At 35.9% G+C, this 24,700-nt stretch overlaps 1 protein-coding gene and 1 long non-coding RNA gene across 2 annotated transcripts; one reads left to right on the forward strand and one right to left on the reverse strand.

Annotated features, from left to right (window-relative positions):
* Positions 1-272: 272 nt before the first annotated feature.
* Positions 273-9,701, reverse strand: LOC138223929 (uncharacterized). The gene is made up of 3 exons (XR_011182348.1): positions 9,611-9,701; positions 1,418-1,941; positions 273-768 (listed from the first exon to the last, which is right to left on the reverse strand). It is a non-coding gene; the product is annotated as an uncharacterized lncRNA (long non-coding RNA).
* A 397-nt stretch (positions 9,702-10,098) lies between these two features.
* Positions 10,099-22,629, forward strand: LOC138223912 (synaptonemal complex protein 1-like). Its single transcript, XM_069180100.1, has 2 exons — positions 10,099-10,241; positions 18,609-22,629. The coding sequence occupies exon 2, from the start codon at positions 18,620-18,622 to the stop codon at positions 20,657-20,659; it is 2,040 nt and encodes a 679-aa protein (XP_069036201.1). The 5' UTR covers positions 10,099-10,241; positions 18,609-18,619; the 3' UTR covers positions 20,660-22,629.
* The last annotated feature ends 2,071 nt before the right edge of the window (positions 22,630-24,700 follow it).

The raw sequence follows: 24,700 nt of genomic DNA on the forward strand, positions 1-24,700 counted from the left end.
CAGAGTAAAATATAACTTTCATCCACAGTGAGCTTGTAACCAAAAAATACAGTATTTATACACTTCAGTTTTCATTGGAACAACGATGGTAAAGATTAGGATTAGAGCTCTGTACTGTATAAGAGTTAAACTTTTTTCCCATTGCAACTATAAAGCCACTCACTAGTATTACACAACAACAGTATCTTGTTTTATTTATTTTTTAATTGAGTAAGTCATTAATTTTATGATTTTATGACAAGCCTGTTCATATTCATGATACAATAGTTTCCTGATCCTATTGAAAAGAAATGGCTTTCTGTTTCTCATTGTCTTCTCTCAAAGCACTTATGAGTGTTGCAATATCTTCCTGACAGAGAAGATGGTATTTTTCCATGCCCAAGATTTCACACAGTTTCAGAGAGATATCCTGTAGAATGTTAATCATCACATCAAAGATGATGACATACTCAGTCTGTTTCACCAACACCTGGGCTTTCCCTGACAATGTGTTGAGCATGTGTGTGGCATTCCTCAAGTCTTGCTGGACAGTCACCATGTATGAGATCTTAGAGGAAATGTCTTGAATGTCATTCTGAATTTGTCTTAAGCATGCATCAGTGTTGTTGAGCTCCTCTCTCTTCTTTTCAACCATTTGCTCATATTCCTCTACTCTACTAAGAGATGTGGTGACATTTTCCTCAGATGTCCTCAAAGCCATTTCAGCAGTGTTGGCAGCCTCTGTGGCATTGTTTAAGTCCGTTTGATAGACACCAATCAGAGTAGCTCCTGAAAAATGAAAAAAGGAAAAAAAAACAATAGTGTATTATTTTGTGTCCAGGAAAGACCAATATGAATTGATATTTTCATATTTTATTCTCATCCTTGTGTGAAAGCACATTCACCAGAAACCTCTGGGGGAATAACCTGCTTCTTTCAGTCACCTGACCAGTTGCTGGAAGAAAATTGGCCAGGAGAAATTTAAAAGTGGGAAGTGGAGGCTTTCTGGGTAAGTCAATGGAATTATGTCTGCCATCTGGAGAATAGAAGGCCTATTGGCTCCACTCAACATAGAGAAAAGGACTGACTAACCACCGAAGGGAGACTGAAACTGTGTAAATATTGTTTTGAAGCCAGTAAATGGCTTAGCTGCTTGGCTATGATATTCAGAGACCTTATGCTTCTGACTACACTTTTCAATGAAGGTTTCGTTTTGGTATTTGGTTGTGGCTGTTTTTTTCTTTATTTCACTGTAGTGTAAATAAAGAACACTAGTATTTTTTAATCTTAATGCTGTAACAAACTTCTGATTTCAAGTAACTTTGGTGTATAATGTGGATATGTAAATATGTTGATTCAGTGGTAGAAGCAATTTTGGCAGTTCTTTCTACCAAATGTTATTATTACTGTACACTACATGTCCCCTTTCAGCACTTACCTATTATAGTCCCAATAATAGGAATAAACATCAGTCCAATTCCAGTGTTTCTAATAGCTTCATCATGCTGCATTCTGGCTTTCATATCATTAACAATCTGCTGTTTGGACTGAAGATTACTTTTTGCTGACTGCAGTTCATTTCTGTGTCTCTCCAATATTTCAGTGTTGGCTGTGAGCTGGTCTTTCAGGTTGGCCAATTCTGTTTTCTTGCTACCATGTTCTCGTTGCAGCCTGCCCTTCTCCATTGTCAGCTCCTCACAGTGCTTGTCCACCTTTTCCACTTTGCATGTTGCAGCTTTATCTGATCGTTCTAGCCATTCCTTTGCTGCCAGAATCAGTTTCCTAATGTCTGCATGTTCCTGCTCCATGTGATTTCTGTCCACAACCAGGAGAATCGCAAAGAGATTCTGCAGTGAGAGGACACCTTCCTTCATGGATGATATAACAGCCTCACCAAATTCCTCCAAGTCTTCGTTACAGATGACAGCGAGTGTCTCTACAGTTGACACTGACATGATTTCTCTACAGAAGAGAAGATTCAAGTATTAGAGTTCAATAAAACAGCTATTACTACAGATTTAAGTTCAATATTGTGAAACATGCAAATGCAGCCATTATAAATGAATGGTACAACCCCGTATCGCGCAAAATTATCTACAGTTCACCACGTTGTACCGCAGTATGTGATTGACTAGCCAGAATGAACGACAGGGGTCTCATGATGTATTGGTTGTTAGTGAAACGATATAATCATTTAATCTCTTTACTGTGCATGTTTTAATCCACTTAATATTGAATATTAATATGGAATTTTACAACTAAAGGGAAATTTATGTAGCTGAGTAAAAACAAAAGAGGAGCACAACATGTTTGAAGGTCATAAACAATATTAATTTAAGAACATAAACATATTATGTAAACTGTATATGGCTGGTTTTGGTAGTTAAAAAAAATATACACCCGTATTCACTTTCTTCCTAAACATTTTAAAGTCTTTCATTTGGTTACATGCTGTGGTTAATTTGCAAAAGTTTGTATGTGATCCTGACTATATTAAGTTTATATCATTCATAAAAAGTTATAATGTTTTAACCTCATCTATGGATATTTGCGCTCGTTATGATAGTAAAAAAACGCAAACTTTTTAGACTTTGATTAATATGATTAATATGGAACATAACATGGAATCGTGTATCTAAAGAATTTAATAACAGTATTAATTTAAGGATCTTTATAGCTGGTAGTATTACTGTAATCCACTTTCTTTGTTAACACGTTTTATTTTTAATTTGACTCATTCACGCATGTTAAAGTATTATGTACACTATATTAACAGTTTTTTGTATATATATTATAACATATTCACTGTTAAGTTATATTAATAATGAAATAAAAATCGTGAATACTGTTAACTCTTCAACCGGTTTAATTCAAAACACTTTATTCAGTGGGGAATTTCACAGACGCCTCAAGCCTTAAAATGAAATCGTATATATTGTGATTAGGATTGAGAATAACAAAGTGGTATTAAAAATACCACTGAAACTATAATAATGTGTCTGGTCATTATTAACAGTATCAATTTAATTATAATAATTTCAAGCTTCTTGTATCTTTTTCAGAGTCATTGTTTTCTTCCGTTTTCACGAGCTTCGCATATTAAAATACTTATTTATGAGACACGATGTTTCAGATTTCAATAACTTTGCCCACTAGCTAACACACAGAAGCAAACTGAATATAAAATGTGTTTGCAAGAATAGTGATTACAAACATTAAAAAACATACTTGATTTATACTATTATACTGTACAGTGTATCAAAATAATCTATGGTGACGACACTGCCCACTAAACCTCTTTCCCACATTTTCACGGAGGCAAAGTCACGTAGCTGATTCACAGCTGGATGCAATTTTATCTAACAATTCAGATATTTGTTAACATATTTACTTAAACTAGTTCAGGTGGGTAGCTGTGTCAGCATGCATAGGCTGCAAAGGAACAAGTAATAGTTTATTCATGCTGAAAAGAGAAGAAAGAAAACAAAATGAGCCTAGAAGGTTCCACGGCCAAAACATTGTGTTTTCTTTCTTCTCTTTTTGTTATGGATTCGGAAGAGGGACCGAAACCAGTGAGTGAACCCACTTGCGGGAGCTGACAAAGCCTAGCCGTGATCCAAAGAAAGCCGTAGTCGAAGGAGTGAGCCGAGAGTCCAGGGGAAGCCAGAGATCAAAAGGGATCGAGTTACCGAAGCCGAAGCATGATCCGAAATCGTAGACAGTAGAGCAATCCGATAGTCCAGGGGTTGCCAGTGATCTGAAACAGAGCGTAAGTAACGAAGCCAAGACGTGATCCGAAAAGCCGTAGTCAAAAGGGAAAAAACCGTAAACCGAAAGCCAAGACAAACACAAGGTAGAAGTAAGAGTAGCGCAACCAGGAAGCTCGAGAGGAAAACCAATACTGAGCAAAGAGGTAGGGAAAGACAAGTGTTTAAGTAGGATGAGACGGGGGTGTGGTGGTGAATAGGAAAACTGACAGGTGAACTGATGATTGGGGTTACGCCTACTTCTGCCTCTTCCGTTACCGGGAGGCAGGGATCGTAACACTTTTCAGCATGGAATAAACCTATTACTTGTTCCTTTACTTAAACTAGCCATCTCAGTAATCTCACTGTGTTAGTCTCACTGTACACCCCAGGGCTCATTCAATGTTCACACTCCCAGCAAAATAAAAAACCCATTTGCTGCATTGTTACCTTGCATCAGAGGGGAAGGAAAAGTGCCTGCGGTCATTTTCTTCACTGACAAAGTTGATTTAAACTAATTCAAAGGGAGTATTGTGTTAACACAAACTCTGCTTAACAGAGCCTCTTGTAAGAGCTAGGTGACTTTCTGCTATCTAAACCAGTTTTTACAGCTTTTAAAATCACGCAATGTTTGAACAAGGCAGGAACACGTCATTGTATCTTATTTTTTATTTCATTTTTAAAAATAAAATAAATAAAATATCCTGTTTTTTTCATAACACTAGTTTTTCCATACTGTACTTCTAAAACTTCTAAAACAAAGATGTGCCACATGCAAACAGCATGATGTTGCATCGTTTTAAAGCCACTACAGTTCAGCTCATGGGAAATACATTTTATTTCTACTGCATCAAAGGCTAACTCGTTCAGAACGCCTGACATTACAAACTCAGAGTTAAAAGGAACATGTCAAAATATTTCCAAGTAATCACAAGTGAACGAGTTGATGGATTCAGTAATAATAAAGAAATCATAACAGTAATCATGCAATCCAACTGAAAGAAGGACACTTAAATCAATATGAAAAGACAGTTAAAACACTTTTATGTACATAGATTGAGTCTTTGTGTGAGCTGTAAGTTCTTTTAACTTCTTAATTAAACATTTGAAACACTTAAATTAATCTTTAATGTTTATTAGTTTAAATTAAAATAAAATTAAAACTTATTTTAAATTAATCGAATCCCAGGTGTGAGTTCATAATACCAGAATTACGTATCCCCACGTCTGCGGAATGCCTGATCATTTACTGTAAAGCTTTCAGTGCTTTGTTTATGTATATTCCAATCGCAGTGGGGGCAGGGTGTGTGGGGAAAGATTTAGGCTGCAATTGAATGGAGGTTTTTATTTTTCATAGCTTAAACATTGTTTTCTCTGAAAGCGTTTTCTTCCCTCTTAAGCTGATCTTTTGCTGCCAACATATGCCTACACAGCTCCCTACATGAATTATTGTACTTGACTGAGAAAGCTTTAGAGAACTTAACATTTTTATTTTCAATCAATTGTAAATATGATGTTTACATTGGCGTTTTTATAAATTTTTCACTTAAGTGTATGGAGGAATGTCAGCTGTCAAGGAGAGCTCCCCCCTTTCCCCCACGGACAGACTGATAAAGCAATTTTGAAGTGTTAACTATCCAGCCATTGCAAGCCACTGCAGCAGCAACAAAGAAATAAAAAATAAACATTTTTTCTCCTGATGGTAACTGTAACAAATTGTCACGTTCCACATACATGTGACATTCAATACAATCATGACATTCTCATCCAATCAAAGTTTTGATGTTTTTTTTTTTATTTTGAAACTGTGATCTTTGACATGCAGGTGTGAAGTACAGTTAACAGCTTCAGATTTAAAGGGTTATTAATAATATCTTCCGTGTTACATTAACATTGGAATGTTCATACAAGTGTAAAAAGAGGTGATACATAATGTGTCTCCTCTATAACTCTTCAGTTTACAGAGAAATTCTGCCAGAGCCACACAACATTGTCCAATAATACTCTTTTTGTGTTAAGCAGAATTTGCGCAATAAGCACATTGTTTAATGGGGATGACATTACCCACATCTATATCACTGTACAACATAGGTTTGAGTCAGAGTGTCTGTTAATAAAACAGAACGCCTTTCAATACATATAACCACTGCTTGATTTCTTTATCCATTTCAGCTAAGTGAGGGGAATTAAATCAGCCAGAAATTCGGAGTGCCAATTGTAAAAATAACCCTTCTTCCTTCATTTAAAGAATTAAAGAATTAAAGAATTTCAAGAAGAAAGTTTGTAATGTTCTGTAGGGTGCTCTGAATGAGTTAAACTTTGCTGCAGGTCAAATACTGTAAATGTATTTCCCACAAGCTATACTGTAGTGGCAGTACAGTAGCAGCTTGAAAATATTCATTGTTATTTGTAAATCACTTAGCTTCGAAAATGTTGTGATATTTAGAAATATCAAAAATGTCAATATAGTGTCCATAATATTTGCTATTTTAGTTTTTCAAAGAAATGTTTATTTGTTAGAGGAAATATCATGGTGATAACTAAGATTGAACGCCTGGCTTCCAGCATATAAGGCACATGCCTAAGCCATTATGCCACACACATAATCACAATGGTAAGTGTTAAACTGATGGAGACATGCACTACTGTGATAATTGAGCTATATGAATATAATTATATCATTATCAATTTCTTTAGATATGCGATTCTATATAATATCCCTATTAATCAAATTCTAAAAAGTACTCGTTTTTTTACTGCTATACCGAGCGCAAATATTCATAGGAAATGTTAAAACATGTTTACGTTTTATGAAGTATATAAACTTCATATAGTTGAAGGAGCACGTAAAACCTATTCCAAAATAACCACAGTATGTAATTGAATGAAAGACTTTTGAATGTTTAGGAAGAAAGTGGAATACTGGTGTGGATTTTTTTATTTAAACTACCAATACCAACCATATACAGGTTACATAATATTTTTATGTTCCTACATTAATACCATTTATGAGCAATCTTTGGGAAAACATTATATGCATGGTGAATCGAAAATTCTCAAAACTTACTTTGGGTGATTGGAAACGAATACGTGATCGGATCAACAGAATGCTACGAAGAAAGAGGCGCTGTTTTCCTTTGGTTTAACAGTCTGGGGAGCAACAAAACAGTCCACAAGACTGAGTGACTGAGACAATCGAGTGTGGTGTTACTTTTTGTCAATGAAAAAATAAAGTAATTTAGTGTTGCAACAGTTAAACTGATGCAGACAGTTACAAAGAAAGTGGACCAAGGTTGTACTTTGAGATTACAGCCTATCCAAGGTCATTCATTATTAATAATATTAGTAATATCTTCTGTAAAGACTTTAATGCATAAAATATTTATGAAAAATTGAAATATTTATGATGGAAGTGGAAGGTTGTGTACTTTTGTCCAGCTGAGCAATCTTGCTTTTATAAAATATACTTACTTTTTAATGTTTAATGATTAACATGCTGTAATACACAATTTAAAATTAAAAGTCTAAAGAGTATACAACTTAAATTCTTAATTGGAAAAACGATTGCCCCTTAGTAGCAACCGGGATTCAAAACCCGGTGTTTTTTGTGTCAGCTCAAAGGCTATACATGAGACAGTAAGCTTTATTAGCTCTACCTGGCAGTTTTACAAGGTGATTCTAGATACTATCATAACATGCGGTATGATGCGGTATGACGCGTTGTGTTGTGCCACGCCTACCAAGTTTTACCGCAGCATACCACACTCTTTGAATGGCTGGATCTGTAATTGAGCAATAAACTACTCAACAAGTTAAAAGACAAAAGATTCCAATTACTGTATTTACAAACTAAAACACACAAAGTTTGCTATTTACAGATTACAGATTGAATTCATATTGGAATCTTAGCATTTTAGTATTGAGCTTGTTTATATACCGTATTTGCATGTACTGTATGTTTTTACTTCTGTTACCAGTTAATGTTATCATTTGTTAATGAATGTGATATTTTTTCTTCTTTCCTTCAGTTATTTTTAGATACAGTTTTCAGTTACTTTTTATTAAGGCAAACCATTGCTGTGCTATTAGGTATCTTAAGAAGTGTACAGTATATTTACTTAAAGTGGCAAATTTCCTCTTCAGATTAATTTCACCCATACCTCTTTTTATGAATGTAATTAATTCCCTGAAACCCATTCATCTATATTTCATATCACACATGGCTTGTACTACTCCATAGGCTGTCTGCTAGCTCTCACACATACTAGTTAGTGGAATATGAGGTGTACACTCGATATGAAATGAGTTGCATGACACCTTCCTTTTTACTCTCTACATTTGCCGGAGCTTTCTAAATTTCTTTAAATTGCTTCTTCATAGTTTGAATTCACCTTTCATTAATTCAAATTTGGGTAACAATTCATGTTCCATAGCATTGCATTTTCATAAAAAGAACATTCTTAAACTTATGATTCGTGTAAGGTAGGGGTGTCAGCTGACTGCTGCAATTTTTTGTGCACAACTTACTGAAGTTTTAACTTTTATATTTTTTTCACTGTTAGTGGAGTGAAATACTGTAGATGTTAACTTGGTTGGTTTATGATACACACTGCTAGCAGGCTGTGAAGCCTAACTATAGCTAACTATAAAAATCAAGTAAACGACATCATGAAGTGTATTAATATGGTTTAGGGTCACAATGTGACACCAGAACAGCTTAAATGTGCCTTGGCATAGATTCTACAAAGATCTAGAACTCCACTGGAGTATTGTGACAGTTATTCAGCATGATTTTGTAATTATTGTAATTATTGGCATTTATCTTGTCCTCTTGTCCTCTAGGGGGATTGAGTGGCCCTTAACCATGTCTGAAAAGCACCTCACACAATTACAGAGCCACCAGAATCCTTCACCATGGCAAACAAGAACGTAAGCCTGTTGACTTCTTTTGGAGTGGACAACATATGTACTCATCTGCATGTACTCACTCATCTGACAACTTCAGTAATTCATTGTTTATCCTTAAAGATTTATTATTAGATTTAAGAATTATTGTTAGGTGTAGTTAAACACTTCATATCTGAAGAAAGATACAAGATGTTAACTTTAAGTTCATTCTGCATGAAGATTAGACTTCTAAGCAACAGGAGTTTATGGCAGGAAAGGGAGAACTGATAAGGATTCCAGATGCAAGCTAAAAGAGCTAGGGAACCCCCTGGGGACTTAATCCCTGACCATTTGGCCAAAAAGCTTTAAACTGGCAAAATACCATGACCCCCTTCTTTACCATAATACCAAGTGACGTCAGAAGCGGAAAGAAAATACTAAATAAACTAAAAGTTTGTACCGGCACATTGAACAATATTTCGGTTTTGTTGTTTCTTGCGGGGAAACAAGACTTCGGCTTTATTGTTCCTTGCATGCAATAAACACATCTGTTTAACTTCATCTCGGGATCCAGACCTTATTCTTTCTGTAACAACATATCCCTGACATATATAAAATATACAAGATTGTTTACAGATTACAACGTTAAAAAAAACCTTTTACTACTTATTTTCCAACATGCATCATTGCATTAACTTTCACCATTTGTTTTTGTATTGCAGCTGTAACAGTCACAGATTTTTGCACAGGGACTATTCTAGATATTATTTTAGCATTCACAGCCACCTCTGGGACTGTTGACAATTAGAATAGAAGATTTGGTGCACAGTTCCAGTAGTCCATTAGATACAGTCAGTTAAGTAAAATAGTTTACAAGGAAAAACTACAATAACAACTCAAATTTACTCACAAAGTGTTGGGTATGTATTTTTCTAACAATCAGTGAATTTCTCAGATTAAAAAATGTTTTCTCTAACAATCGAATTGTTGTTGCTTACCTTTGTTAACACTGTTAAGATCTGTGAGTAGTGTAATCTGTAGATAGATCTTGTGCTTCTGTGGGCTCCTGGCAGAGAGATTCAGTTCCCCGCACACAATACTGATACAAAGCTACAGAGCTTTTATATTAGAGAGATGCACTTTCACTTTCAATTTCCTGTAACTGGTGTTGTGTATTAGTTTACATATTCCATTACTTTTAACTTTTAAGAATTTATTTTGATTTAATGTTTAATATTTAACTGTAGCATTTGGAAAGAAAAATACACTTTTTAGTTACCTAAAGACATTTATTAAGTTGCAATATGCAATTGGAATACTTAATACAATTAGTTTTATTTATGACTGCACATTTAGTACAATTTATAAAGCAGGGGATGATTTAGAAGGGCTAGGTTAAATCAAAATAAATTCTTAAAAGCTAGAAGTCATGGAATATGTAAGTTAATACACAGCACCTATTACAGGAAATTGAAAGTGAAAGTGCATCTCTCTACTATAAAAGCTCTGTGGCTTTGTATCAGTATTGTGTGCAGTACTGGGAACTGAATCTCTCAGCCAGGAGCCCACAGAAGCACAAGAACAATCTACAGATTACACTTCTTACAGATCTTAACAGCGTAAACAGAGGTAAGAAACAACAATTCAATTGTTAGAGAAAACATTTTTTTTAATCTGAGAAATGCAATGATTGTTAGTAAAATACATACCCAACACTATGTGAGTAAATCTGAGTTGTTATTGTAGTTTTTCCTTGTAAACTATTTTACTTTACTGACTATATCTATTGAACTACTAGAACTGTGCACCAAATCTTCTATTGTTATTGTTGACGGCCCCAGAGGTGGCTGTGAAAGCTAAATTAATAGCTAGAATAGTCCCTGTGCAAAAATCTGTGACTGTTGCAGTGGCAATACAAAAATAAGCATATTTTATGTCTTGTAATCTGTGAACAATCTTGTATATTTTAATTATATCAGGGATATGAAGTGTTTAACTACACATAACAATAATTCTAATCTTAAAGGAAAAACAATTACTGAAGGGTTTATCAGGCTAGAGCTCCACATGTATCCTATATCTTGTCAATTAAGACAGGGGCACTCGTGGTGCATTGGTCATTAGTGAAAAGATTTAATCATTTAATATCTTTACTGTGCATGATTTAATCCGCTTAGTATTGAATATTTATATGGAATTTTACAACTAAAGGGAAGTTCTGATAGCTGTGCATAAAAAGAATAAGAGCATAACACGTCTGAAGGTCATAAACAATATAAAATTAGGAACATAAACATTATGTAAACTGTATATGGCTGGTATTGGTAGTTTAAATGAAAAATGCACACCAGTATTCCACTTTCTTCCTTAACATTTTATGCCTCAAAGTTTTGCATTCAGTTACATACTGAGGTTATTTTGGAAAAGTTTTTACATGCTCCTACCAACCATATTAAGTTTATATACTTTGTAAAAAAGTATAATGTTTTAATCTTTTCTGCAAATACGCTCGTTATTGCAGTAAACAAAAGCATACTTTTCAGAATTTGATTAATAGGGAATATAATGTGGAATCACGTATTTAAAGAAATTAATAACAATAAAGTTATATTCATGTACTGTAGCTCAACCAGTAGTATAATACACTTTCTATGTGTGCTTCAGTTTCAGTGCTTCCCGTGTGATGGCTTAAGTGCTTGTCTTATGAGCCTGAGGTCTGGTTTTTAAACCCAGCTATTGCCATAAGTTTTCTTTTAACAAATACACATTTCTCTGAAAAACTAAAATAGAAAATGTTATGGACACTACTGTATATTGACATTTTTTATATTTCTAAATATCACAACTGTTCGAAGCTAAGTCATTTACTAATAACAACGAACAATTTGAAGCTGCTCCTATTGTCGTTATTATTGATAATAAATATTATCGACACTATATTGGATTTGTTGGTATTTCTAAATATCACAAAATGTTCAAAGTTAAGTGATTACCATTTTCCATGTATACTTTCGCTCATTATCACAATAAAATAAACTCATACTTTTCAGAATTTAATTATTTAAGCAATAAGGCACTCGAGGCCTATGCTATATCGTGGATATACAGATGCAGCCATTCAAAATGGGTGAGGTATTTCGCGGCATACCCCGGTGGGCATGTCGCGGTATCACGCGGTGTCACGTGGTTAATCGCACGTCATTTGACGCTCTGCCGGAAACTATCCAGCGTCACCTTATAAAACCGCCAGGGGGAGCTTAACCTCTCATGTACAGCATTTGAGCCTTTAATTTTGAACTGTGTATTACAGCAAGTTAATCATCAGTCATTAAAATGTTGGTATATTTCATGAAAGCAAGATTGCTCAGTTGGACAAAAGTACACAACCTACCTTTATCAGAAATATTTATGCATCAAAGTCTTTACTGAAGATATTACTAATAGTATTAATAATGGATGACTTTGGACAAGCTGTATACTCAAAGTATAATTTCTTTAGCACATTTGTACAAGCACTTGGAATCTGTCCAAGGCATACTTTGTCAGGCATTTTGTTTTACTTCAACGGGCATAAAAACTTCCTTGCTTTTAACAGGGCGTTTCATAATTTCTAACTACGAAAATGATTTAAAATGCGACACTTATCATTCAACTAGAGCTCAAAATATCACAAGGATCCTCAAGAGCACAGCAAAGAGTGTATTAAAAGACACTTGTATTTATCAACACTTTCTTTTCCGTATACCAGATTTTATGGAACCACTTCAGAAGGGTGTCAACCAGTCAGATTCCAGGAATCGGTACTTTAAAGGAAAAATACACACCGGTATTCCATTTCTCCCTAACGATTTTAAGCATAGAAGTATTTAACTAGCATGTGAAATAGCGTGTGAAAAAGTGGTAGTTTAAGCTTTTCTGCTAATATAATATGGAATCGCGTATCTAAAGAATTTAATAACGATATGATTATATTCGTGTACTGCGACAGGGCTGTGTAGGGCTGTTTCGCCTCCCTGTTCATGTGCGTTGTCTTGTAGCCTACTGGTCTACGTGCCTGACTACCAACTGGCAGGTTGTGTGTTCAAATCCAGCTAGTGCTGGACTTTTCTTTTAACAAACATTTCTTCGAAAAAATAGAATAGCAATATTATGGACAATCAATTGACTTTTATATTTCAAAATATCGCAACATGATCGATTCTAAGTCATTTTTGATAACAATGAATAGTCACCTTCTTCCCTTCTGACAACGGTCCCTGCTTCTGCTTCCTGCTTCTATTGTGTGTGTTTGTGCAACAGAGTAAATTTTTATAGAGAAATGGAGGCTGGACAGTATGCGTTACAATATAAACATTTATATTGATTTAAATCGTGTTCTGATTTAAATGGCAAACGCGTGTTTAATTATATGTGTTTTTTAATCATAATCAGGCTAATGCAACATAAATTGATACAGTATCTTTGTCTTCTAAGTATCTTAATAAACTTTCAGCATAGCTTTCTACCCGTTAAGATGTATATTTCTTGGGATTTTGGGATCAAACGTGGAAGGATTAGATTGTAATCGTTTTTATTTGTCAAATACGTGATTGTATTTCTGAATGTTATGTGACACCTACAGTAGTTCACTGCTTTAAATACATCGAATTAAGAAAGTTATGTGTAGCACTTTAGATCTTTTTTTCTGAACCAGGGAAAATCTGATCATGTTTCTCTATAACAATAATAAAAAAACTTTATTTTACATATCACCTTTAAAAGTGGTAGTACCTTTTTTAGTACTATATTTTTGTATTATATTCCCTATTAATCAAACTCTAAGAGTATGTATCGGCTTGTTAGTCAGCTCTTTTTTCTCTATTTGAATTGTCGTTTACACCTCGCACGACTTTAAAAGCTAGCAAAACAGGTTTCGATTCACATTAGCTGGCGAGCCTTGTTAACAAAAAAACTAATAATAATGTAACATGCCACTGTTTGTTCATGAACAAAGTTATACTGAGATTTCCTTAGATACGCGATTAAAAAATAAATAAATAAAAATTTGAATCCCCGGCGGAACACATTCCATAAGAATCAGCGCTTTTACAGTATATATCGCCTTTAAAGGTGGCTTCTCAAAACGCTTTACAGAATAAAGACAACAAGAACAGCAACAACAACAATATTGTATTTCATTGCACTTTGAAAACCAAGTAATAACTTAACTATACATGCAAACGTTTCATATGTTGCTGTTGTGAATGCCTGTGGAGTGTATCTTATTTGCCTTGAGTCCTGGCTGTCTCTCTCCCCCTCCTCCCCTCTCTCCCTCAATTCAATTCAATTCAAGGTGTTTTATTTGCATGACAGATGGGTACAATTAGTGTTGGGAATGTATATTTTGATATTTACACCCGGCACGGCACCGAGGGAGCGTCTGCATTCATAACTTAGTTTTTAAAATTAGTCAAGCAATATGAAGCATCTCCTTTTACTTTTAAGTCCCTTAAATACATTGAGCACAGCTTTCTCACCACTTAAGATTGCTTTTTGATACCATCCTTACACAAAGCAGAAACTTTCCGATGACTCACAGTACAAGTGGAAAGATTACAGATTTTAATCGTCTTTAATTTTGTTACGTTATACGTTTTAGGAACGTTTCATCTAAACAAACACCACAAAACTATTCTCGATTGTATTTCTGAATGTTATGTTACACCTGCAGTAGTGAACTGTTTTAAATACATCGAATTAAGAAAGTTATGTGTAGCACTTTAGATATTTTTTTCTGAACCAGGGAAAATCTGATCATGTTTCTCTATAACAATAATAAAAAACGTTATTTTACATATCACCTTTAAAGTGGCATCTCAAAGCAATACTGTAGACCGAAAAAAACAGTTAAAAGGGACCAAAGTAAATACCAGACAATCGCAAACGCGTTTTCAATAAAATTCTTTTATTCATTCAGCAGAGAGTGAGAGGGACATCCAGCAGAGAGAGACACACAACGGTTTTCATTGACAAAAAGTAATTGTTTTTTTTTACATTTTTTTTTACATGTTTTGTTTGTGGACAGACTGTCCACAAACGTGAGACTGTCTTTCTCAGACTTACATTCCCGAATGTCCCCCGCATCGGACGGATGTACTTTTTACCGACGAAACAACAGTGGTATGTTACATTATTATTAGTTTTTTTGTTAACAAGGCTCGCCAGCTAATGTGAATCGAAACCTGTCTTGCTAGCTTTTAAAGTCGTGCGAGGTGTAAACGACAATTCAAATAGAGAAAAAAGACCTGACTGACAAGCCGATACATACTCTTAGAGTTTGATTAATAGGGAATATAATACAAAACTATTGTACTAAAAAAGGTACTACCACTTTTAAAGGTGATATGTAAAATAAAGTTTTTTATTATTGTTATAGAGAAACGTGATCAGATTTTCCCTGGTTCAGAAAAAAAGATCTAAAGTGCTACACATAACTTTCTTAATTCGATGTATTTAAAGCAGTGAACTACTGTAGGTGTCACATAACATTCAGAAATACAATCACGTATTTGACAAATAAAAACGATTACAATCTAATCCTTCCACGTTTGATCCCAAAATCCCAAGTAATATACATCTTAACGGGTAGAAAGCTATGCTGAAAGTTTATTAAGATACTTAGAAGACAAAGATACTGTATCAATTTATGTTGCATTAGCCTGATTATGATTAAAAAACACATATAATTAAACACGCGTTTGCGATTTAAATCAGAACACGATTTAAATCAATATAAATGTTTATATTGTAACGCATACTGTCCAGCCTCCATTTCTCTATAAAAATTTACTCTGTTGCACATACACACACAATAGAAGCAGGAAGCAGAAGCAGGGACCGTTGTCAGAAGGGAAGAAGGTGACTATTCATTGTTATCAAAAATGACTTAGAATCGATCATGTTGCGATATTTTGAAATATAAAAGTCAATTGATTGTCCTTAATATCGCTATTCTATTTTTTTGAAGAAATGTTTGTTAAAAGAAAAGTCCAGCACCAGCTGGATTTGAACACACAACCAGCGAGTGGCTAGTCAGGCACATAGACCAGTAGGCTACAAGACAACTCGCATGAACAGGGAGGCGAAACAGCCCTACACAGCCCTGTCGCAGTACACGAATATAATCATATTGTTATTAAATTCTTTAGATACGCGATTCCATATTATATTAGCAGAAAAGCTTAAAACTACCACTTTTTCACATGCTATTTCACATGCTAGTTAAATTTAATTTATTTTTATATTATATATTTATATCTCTGACCAAGGGAAACGTCTCATTTTTTCAAAGAAATGTTTGTTTGTTGATTGTTATCAAAAATGACTTAGAATCGATTATGTTGTGATATTTTGAATTATAAAAGTCAATTGATTGTCCATAATATCGCTATTCTATTTTTTCGAAGAAATGTTTGTTAAAAGAAAAGTCCAGCACCAGCTGGATTTGAACACAACCTGCAAGTTGTTAGTCAGGCATGTAAACCAGTAGGCTACAGGACAACTCACATGAACAGGGAGGCAAAACAGCCCTACACAGCCCTGTCGCAGTACACAAATATAATACCGTTATTAAATTCTTTAGATACGCGATTCCATATTATATTCCCTATTAATCAAATTCTAAAAGTATGCTTGTTGGCTCCGGTATCACGTTAGTTAAAGACTTCGAAGCTTAAAATGTTTAGGGAGAAATGGAATACTGATGTGTATTTTTTTCTTTAAAGTACCAAGACCAGCTATATACTGTATGTTTATGTTCCAAAATTAATATAGTTTATGGCCTTCACACGCGTTACAGTATGCTCCTATTCTTTTTATGCTCAGCTACTAAGATTTCCCTTCAGTGGTAAAATACAATATCTACAACGGGCACAGTAAAGACGTTTACTGTAAGTCTTTCTACGACAGACCAACGGACCACGAGTGCCCCTGTCGGTCAACCAATCACGTACCGCGGTACCCAGTGTCGTCTTGCGTCATGATACGCGACACCGCAGCCAATTACCTGCGGTACGTGTCTGTTCCGCTCGCTTTGAATGGCTACATCTGTAGCCACAGTTACAAGGTGTTGTTAGGCCTGACGCAATGTGGAGGGTTTTAATAAAAAGTTATAATGTTTTAACCTTTTCTGCAAATACACTCATTCTCGGAGTAAACAAAATCATACTTTTGATTTGATTAATTTGATTAATTTAATTTGATTAATGGTGAATATAATATGGAATCGCGTATATAAAGAAATTAATAATGATACAATTATATTAATGTAGCTCAAATAATAGGCAGTGAAAACATTTGTCAGTCTGTCCGCAGGGGGAAGGGGGACTGTCTTTCATTGGAAGGTTCACCTATTCTACTCTGAGAATGTAGGGGGGGAGGAAAAGTGCCAGCGGTCATTTTTTTCGCTGACAAAGTTCTGTGAACAAAAACTACAGTATGCTTAAGAGCAGTTAAACAGTTTAATTCAAAACACTTTATTCAGTGGGGCAGACACCTCAAGCCTTTGAAAGTCTTCTTTGAAAAATTAAAAGAGCAAATATTATGGACACTATATTGACATTTTTAGAATTTGATTAAATTGGAATATAATATGGAATCATGTATCTAAAGAAATTAATAACAATATAATTATATTCATATACTGTAGCTCAAATCCTGTTAAACTAGAAATTAGACACAAGGCAGAATACACCCTAGATGATACACCAGTGCATTACACAGGGCACACACAAACACAAAAACAGACTTATACAGTACCAAGGCCAGTTTTCTCAGAAGTCACTTAATCTAACACTAATTTTTTGCATTGTGAAAGGAAACCTATGCAAACACAGAGCAAGGTCTAGAATTAAACTCAGGGCCCCAGTGCTTCAAGGCAGCAATGCTGATCACTGGGTTGCCTGATATGCATGTTACTAAGTTTAAATATTATATTTTAACTTGAGGTACCTTTTATTAATTAAAATAAAAAGGGCTTTTATTGTGTCAGAGATATGCAGATCCATACATACAATAATTTGCATGAGTTAACTTTTGGTACATCCATTCTAAAATCCCTACTCTACAAGTTATTACCTATAGGAGTTGTTTAAGGAGACATACACCTGACATTCAAATGACTTATTTGGTTTTGTTGTCATCTAAGAATTTTATATTAGGTAGAAAAATGTACTCTTCAGCAAGACAATGACCTCTACTAGAGCCCGGTCACATTGAAGTTAACTTGCAAAAGGAAAATTCTATAGAAATTCATGGTAAGACTTGGCAATTCCATCAGCTATGCCCAGAAAACTGTAGAACTTTTGCCAGGAGAAAAGGATCAAATTAACTCACATCAGTTTGCTGTAGTTGCTGGTAAGCTGTACTGCAGCATGATGATTGATCAAAACCCAACCACAAATCTCAGTGCACTGCTAAAGATGTTATTATAGAAGCAGTGAATAGCAAGATCAGAAATTCTAAGGGGGATCTTTCATGCACATGCATAGCGTACAGTATATACTGTACACTATGGTAATTGGCTATGTCGGATAAAACGGAATGTCAGATAAATCAAAGTCAGATAAACGCGACTCTATTGTACTGAATTATGGGTCTGAAACCTTTTGCTTATCACTTAACTTCAATTTGTATATCTTCTTACAGTTTTTGCTGACATTCAGCATCCTTCACATTTAATAATGATAAATCAGATCATTACAGCTCTGGATAAAAATAAATACTGTTTCTGCTGCTTGAAACAAAAGTATCCAAATATTTTCTGAACTGATGTTGATACAATAATATAATGCTAAAATTGTAAAATTTTATAAGCCCCCATTTGTCACACAAAATGTTAACAGGATCACCTCCTAACAATGTTATATCCAGAATATTTAGGAAAGGTTTCCATGTGTACAAGTGCACATGAACACATAATTGCAGATCACAAATTGATTTTCTATCCTTTACTCTTAGGAAGAAGAATCATGGAAATAATGCAAGGTACCAAAAAAATCACCAAGGCTGAAGATGTACGAAATGACAACAAAATGCTAATGAAACCTTATGCTAATTGGGAAGAGTTTTTGATGCCAGCTCCAATTTCCATAGCCATTTTAGGAGAATTAGTCTTTATCTCTTCTAATACAGACTTTTCTATCAATAAAAATCCCCCAAAAGATGGCTTTAAATTCATCCGTTACCCAGAGTCCTTCCGCGCCTGTCTCATGCAAGTGTGCAATGCTGGATGGGGTGCGTTCAACGAGGCCCATAAGAACATGGACCAGATTCGTCTCCACTCTGCCAATGTGCCAGAGTATGTAAAATTAGCAGTCAAGTTGATTGTCCGAGATGACGACAAGCTCATCGAGCTCATGCTCCCTGACCAGCTAGAAAACATCAGCTCCATAGCAGAGGAGTGTAAAATCCTGTCAGAGCTCACAGAGAAAAAATTCACCTATGTCATTGATCTGATTCAAGAGCTGATGGAGGCCTGTTTGAATGCTAAGGCAGCCTATAGTGAAGAATTAGAAGAACTGAAGCAGAAAATAGAGGAATCCAAGTTGAGGAAACAAACAGCAGAAGAAGGAAAACGTAGAGCAAATAAGACATTTGAAAACATGCAAAAGCAGTTGGATGAAGCTCAACAAGAATATAAAAAAGCCATGGATTCTCTGCCCAGTGGTTGGGATATTGTTGGCATGAACTTTGTGGAGGGCCTCACTAATTTAGTTAATATCTGTTATAGTGCTTGTACTGCAAGTGTAACTAAGCTTGGAAGAAAAACAAGTAAGGAGCAAAATCCCATTGCGTTAGGCAATGTTTATGCCAAATCACAGGTTCTCTTGAGTCTCCTAGAACTAGTTAAGTCTTTTTTTCATGAAGACAAAATACATTGGGGCGTACTTTATGATCAAAAGAAGGAATGTGCAAAGTCTGAGTGGGTGGCAGATCAAGTGAAAAGAGTTAAGGAATCTTTGGAAAAAGAAGAAGACTGCAAGCCAAAAATAACAGCAATGCAAATGTGCGAAGACATTCTTACAATCTGCTCTTGTCTAACAGATATTGCTCCAGACAATGTCTGTGAAGAAAGCAAACAAAAAGAGTTAATAACAAAACTAAAAAAGTTGAAAACACAGGCTATGAAGTTTGATACCGAGAGTAAAGGCTTCACAGGTGCCTCTGCCTTTCCTGTAACCCCCCCACAACTGGCCAAACAGCAAGAGGAGCAAAGTACACAGAGAAAAAGTGCAGGTGACGTCGCAGCTGACAACGCCCGTTTTCGCATAGAGCAGAGTCGAGCTCAGATGAATCAAGCACAAGAGATGTTCCAGAAAAGCTTGGAAAATCTGGACAAATACCACAGTGACCTGACTGAAATCCTAGTCACAATGAGGAGCTGTGAGGTGAAAGAAATCGACTTCAAGACCACTATTAAAATGCTGACGAAGGGACTGGATGCGATGGGAAAAGTAAAGGAACAATGGGAGAAGATGGTATTCTTTTTCCACATGCTCTCCAACATAATCAAAACCAACCTAAACAAACATTTAAAGGATGTTGTCCAAACTGCAGAAAAAGCAGGTTCTTCCAAGCTTGGCTATTCAGCAAAATCATTCCTGAGAGATCTGCTGTATAACCAAGCTTTCCAAGCATCTAATATTGCCAGTTTGGTGAACATGATCTCTGGGACCTACACAGAGATCTCCAACTTGTACCTCATGGATAGAATCAGCAGCTTGGGGAAACTCATGGCCTTAGACCCCAGCAAATCTGACTTTGATACAGAACGGAAAAAGTTACAGATTGGCTGTGAAGAAGCAGAAGCAGGAATAAAAACAATTGTACTGAAAAATAAAATAGAATTTGAAAGGAATACAAAATCAAGAACAGAGAAGATTGAAAAAGCACTCAATGGAGCATTGCCCCCAGCCTCTGAGGAAGAGATAAAAGAAGTTAGACAATGTGTTGAAGTGGGAATGAAGATGTCAACTCAAGAAGAAGAAGATGAGGGGCAGTATTGTTAGCTCTTACATTTTTCTGCTGAAAATGCAAAGAAATAAATGTACAAGTCCTACAAAATATGCTTCTTTGTCATACAGGCTTATACTATAACATGATAGACGTGATACTGGAAAACATTGCTTAATAGAAAACTGCAGGATTTGTTCAATGGGAATAAATGGGCTGGGGGTAGTTAGTTTGGATTCACAGAAACTAATATATTTTTTTTCTGCAATAATACAGTATACACATTTCTGTAGTAATATTATTAGTTTGATTATAGTATTACGAATTAATTGGAGTGGAATATATTTTTCTATTTTTATTGCTTATTGCTTTAGGTACATATGTGTTTCCTGCAGGTATTGTGATGATACTTTTATAATGGACAGCCTCAGAGTAGATCTTGTCTATAACAGAATTGTTCTACAACAATATGATAAATGTGTTTGCTTGGTCGTGATTTGTTTCTTAATCTTTGAAATTTCATTTGCTGCTTCTACGGTTTGCTTCCTCCATATTTGAAAATATGACCATTTCAATATTTAAACAGGAATCTAGGTCACAGATATAAAATTAATAAAGAGCAGTGGTCCTAGTAGAGATCCCTGTGGTACTTGATTACATCACGTCAAACTAGCACATCCTTATCTGTATCATCTGTTTTCTGTTTAATAATTAATTCTCACTTGTTTCCCTGAATCCCTACCAGATTTGAGAATTAATTTGAGAATTAACCTGTTCTTTTTATATACATTTGTAGCGGCAATGCTTATTAATAAGACAGAATTAAGTGTTGCTGTGCTTCCTAAATGAGGCCCCATCTCTCTTTCTCATCTCTGTGGTGCAGCCACAGAGAAGCTATTCATGCAGTTCTGATTTAGATTTATCTTTGAGATAAGAAGCAGCTTCAAAATGGGGATGTGCCCAGCCATGCTTGGCTATCACGATCAATGGCCATTCCTGGCGCTTATCTGTCTTTAAGATTCTTGGGAACATCTGGATTGCGGTCCTAGATGTCAGAGGTCATTGTGACTCATCTCTCACTTTGACCAACCAATCAGGAACCTGCAGGGCGTGGTAACCCCATGTGGGTCAGAAATGGCCACTAAACTTTCGACCAATCACCACCTGTCTTGGTCCTGGTTTAAAAGACACTGCACAGCTCAGAAACTTTGCTTCTCCGGCCACTTTTCACACCCTCAGAGACAATCACGTGACAGTGAGTGTTGTCTGGGACTGGAACCTTGTTTCAGCAAAGTGTCGGCCCAAGGAATGCCGGTATATAAATTGCTAGCCGACACCAATGTGGACGCTTCGCTTGATCACTAGAGTATACGTTTGGACTCTTGTCGACAACTTGAATACGTTTTTATTCAGCAACAGCGCTACACCAGAAGCAAACCGAGTTTCTTCCCTCTAAAAAGTGACTTGCTCGGACCCGTGGTCACGCTCTGTGCATAGAGACTTTCTACTAATCAGCCAGACTACTAGTAGGTTCCTGAGAGAGACACTGTTGGCATGTCGCCACAGCAGAAATCTCTCCTCCTAATTCGTCCATCTCCGAGCTGCACCAAGACTGGTTGGCAAAAAGCCAGAGGACGATGCCTATTGGCTATTGGACGCAGCCGCTAGCTGGTCTTGGTATCCGTACCAGGAAATACGAATCTACATCTGGAAAAGTAAACCCAATGTTCTACATTGCATCTCTAGAATTCAACTGTTACCTCAACACAAGTTGATATCAATCCAATTCATATGAATAATGTATTTACTTTTGAGTAGCTAATGTAGACTGATTAAGGGTAGTATAGCCGAATGGTATACTGAAGCATATTCTTTGTTTGTATCTCTTTGTGTTTTGCATCTCTTCGAGATTATATACCTTGCATTTTGATAACCCTCACAGTAAGATCTGCCACCTGTATCCAGGCAGACTGTTATATGTTTTATGCACAATTTATGTATTAATAAATGTATCTCGTTTATTGAATCTATGTGTGTGCGTCACTGATTGATTGATTATCTAAAAGCCATAACGAACCACCTGGTGATTGCTGCTACAATTAATAAATTGCCCCAATAAATTCACAAAACCCCTACAGAAGGTAAAAGGGGATGCCCGATGTGAGTGAAAGTGGGAAGTAGATAATGTGTACGCTTTTGATGTTTTTATTGTTTGTGAACATATCACATACACACAACACTCAAACATAAACGCACCTCATAATAAAAGAGCAAATCACTTAGTAGGAGGATTTAAAGGACATTGGGAGCCGAGAATAGCTCTGACTGGAGCCTAGTGCGTAAGTCCACCCTGGGGCAAAAGCATCAATGCTGGCGTTCTGGGGATGGTAAGTTACTTATCTGGGAGGAGAGTTGCACGTGTTCTCGTTCCTTACTTGTGAACAGTGCAAGATCCAGTAAGTCCTCTCTAAAGACTCTGAGAGGCATTTAGATCTGGAGGTAACAGACGCCCCTAGTTGCATGACTGCAGCAATGCACAGTTTTTTTCCAAGTGTAAAGCAATTGTCTATGAGCTGTTACCTCACATGACACAGTAAGAAACTGTACATGTGTGCTAACTGGCTGTCTAATGAAGCAGTGGAGGTGTCTGATTATGTATCAGACAAATGCAAGTTAAAGAATGTGAGGAAAAGCTGAAAAAAAGCACAGACTCTCAGATGGTGTTTGGGCTGAACAGTGGTGTAAGGATAAACAGACAGATATTGGAATAAGTGATATTGTGTTTATAAAAAGTTACACTGTTGAAGGAGATACATGTAGAGGTGAAACAAAATACAGTGCATTTACGCTAAAACCAAAACTATAATGTTCATGAGGTGTAACACATAATCTAATAATTTAAGGGTGTAGTACAAAAAATATTCCAGAGTTGTATGTGTGTTTTATGAATTTGTGTGCCGACATGTGTGTGTGTAAAAGACCTCAGTGCGTAACTGTGAGTTTTGGTACAGTAAATGACGCTGCGAGTGTATTTAGCCAGCCGGACTGGCTAGAGACTTAACTAAAGAAACTTGACTAAAGCAAATCAAAAATCAACTTAAGCGACTAGAAAACATAAGAGCGTCTAAAACGTATAAGTACAAATACCAGCACAGTACAGGTGGACCTAAATGAGTTATCTAAACATCGTATTTGTATTAAATTAATTTAAACAAAAGTTGAAATATATTAAGACAGTACAGTCCCGCAGTGGTTAGCATTTGTGCTTTGTACTACTTAGGCTTAGGTTCAATTAAAGGGGTGATTCCTCATTGATAATTAAGCAGAATTATTTGAGTGGCTTGAAACCAGATATCGCTAAAATGCTGTAAATTCAGAATCATGTGAAATTTGACCAGAATCATGTGAACACCACTGTGAAATTTGCAGAACTGGCTAAACTCTGCCGACAGATTGAGATAAATTAGGTGGCTAAGGTACGGAAATAGACAGGGTGACCAGGGGAGATCTCTGGTTTGCAATTATTGTAAAAAAATACAGGTCATGTTAAGAGAATCTGTAGATAGTGCATGCAGGATGAAGAAAGCAGGGATTTGCCCTGTGGTTCATTTGACAGGGAAGAACAGGAAAAAATCATCTCCCAGCTAAGAGATTTGTCTGATGAGGATAAACGGTCTTTTGAGAGAGCTCCCTTGTAGCCACCCTTAGTCTATCCCAGTCAATTGGGCAAAATGAGTACTATTAATGGGGTGTCTGTTTCTCTGTTATGGGATACTATAGCACAATTGTCATGCTTCTCTCATTTCACTGCTCAAAGGTGTGGTGTAGAGTATATGGGGAGACAGCAGGAGGCCACAGGAGTAGGGGGGCAGCAAGCTGTGCTCTCTAAATACAAGGTTGTTACATTGTTTTAGGAGGAGACGTGCACTTTATCACTCAAATGTGGGTGGGTTCCACTGGGATGCCGTGCAGCATTTACAGGGAATTACTTTATACAGAACAGTGTATCACCTGGCATTGAGACAGCACTTACATGACCTACCGCAACTGACCTCTGTGATCATTCAGTATGTCGATGATATTCTGATTGCTTCCCC

Source organism: Lepisosteus oculatus, chromosome 18, assembly GCF_040954835.1.
Source record: "Lepisosteus oculatus isolate fLepOcu1 chromosome 18, fLepOcu1.hap2, whole genome shotgun sequence".
Lineage (NCBI taxonomy): Eukaryota > Metazoa > Chordata > Actinopteri > Semionotiformes > Lepisosteidae > Lepisosteus > Lepisosteus oculatus.

Coding starts and splice junctions, on each gene's coding strand:
- LOC138223912 (XM_069180100.1), top strand. CDS start 18,620: ATGGAAATAATGCAAGGTACCAAAAAAATCACCAAGGCTGAAGATGTA.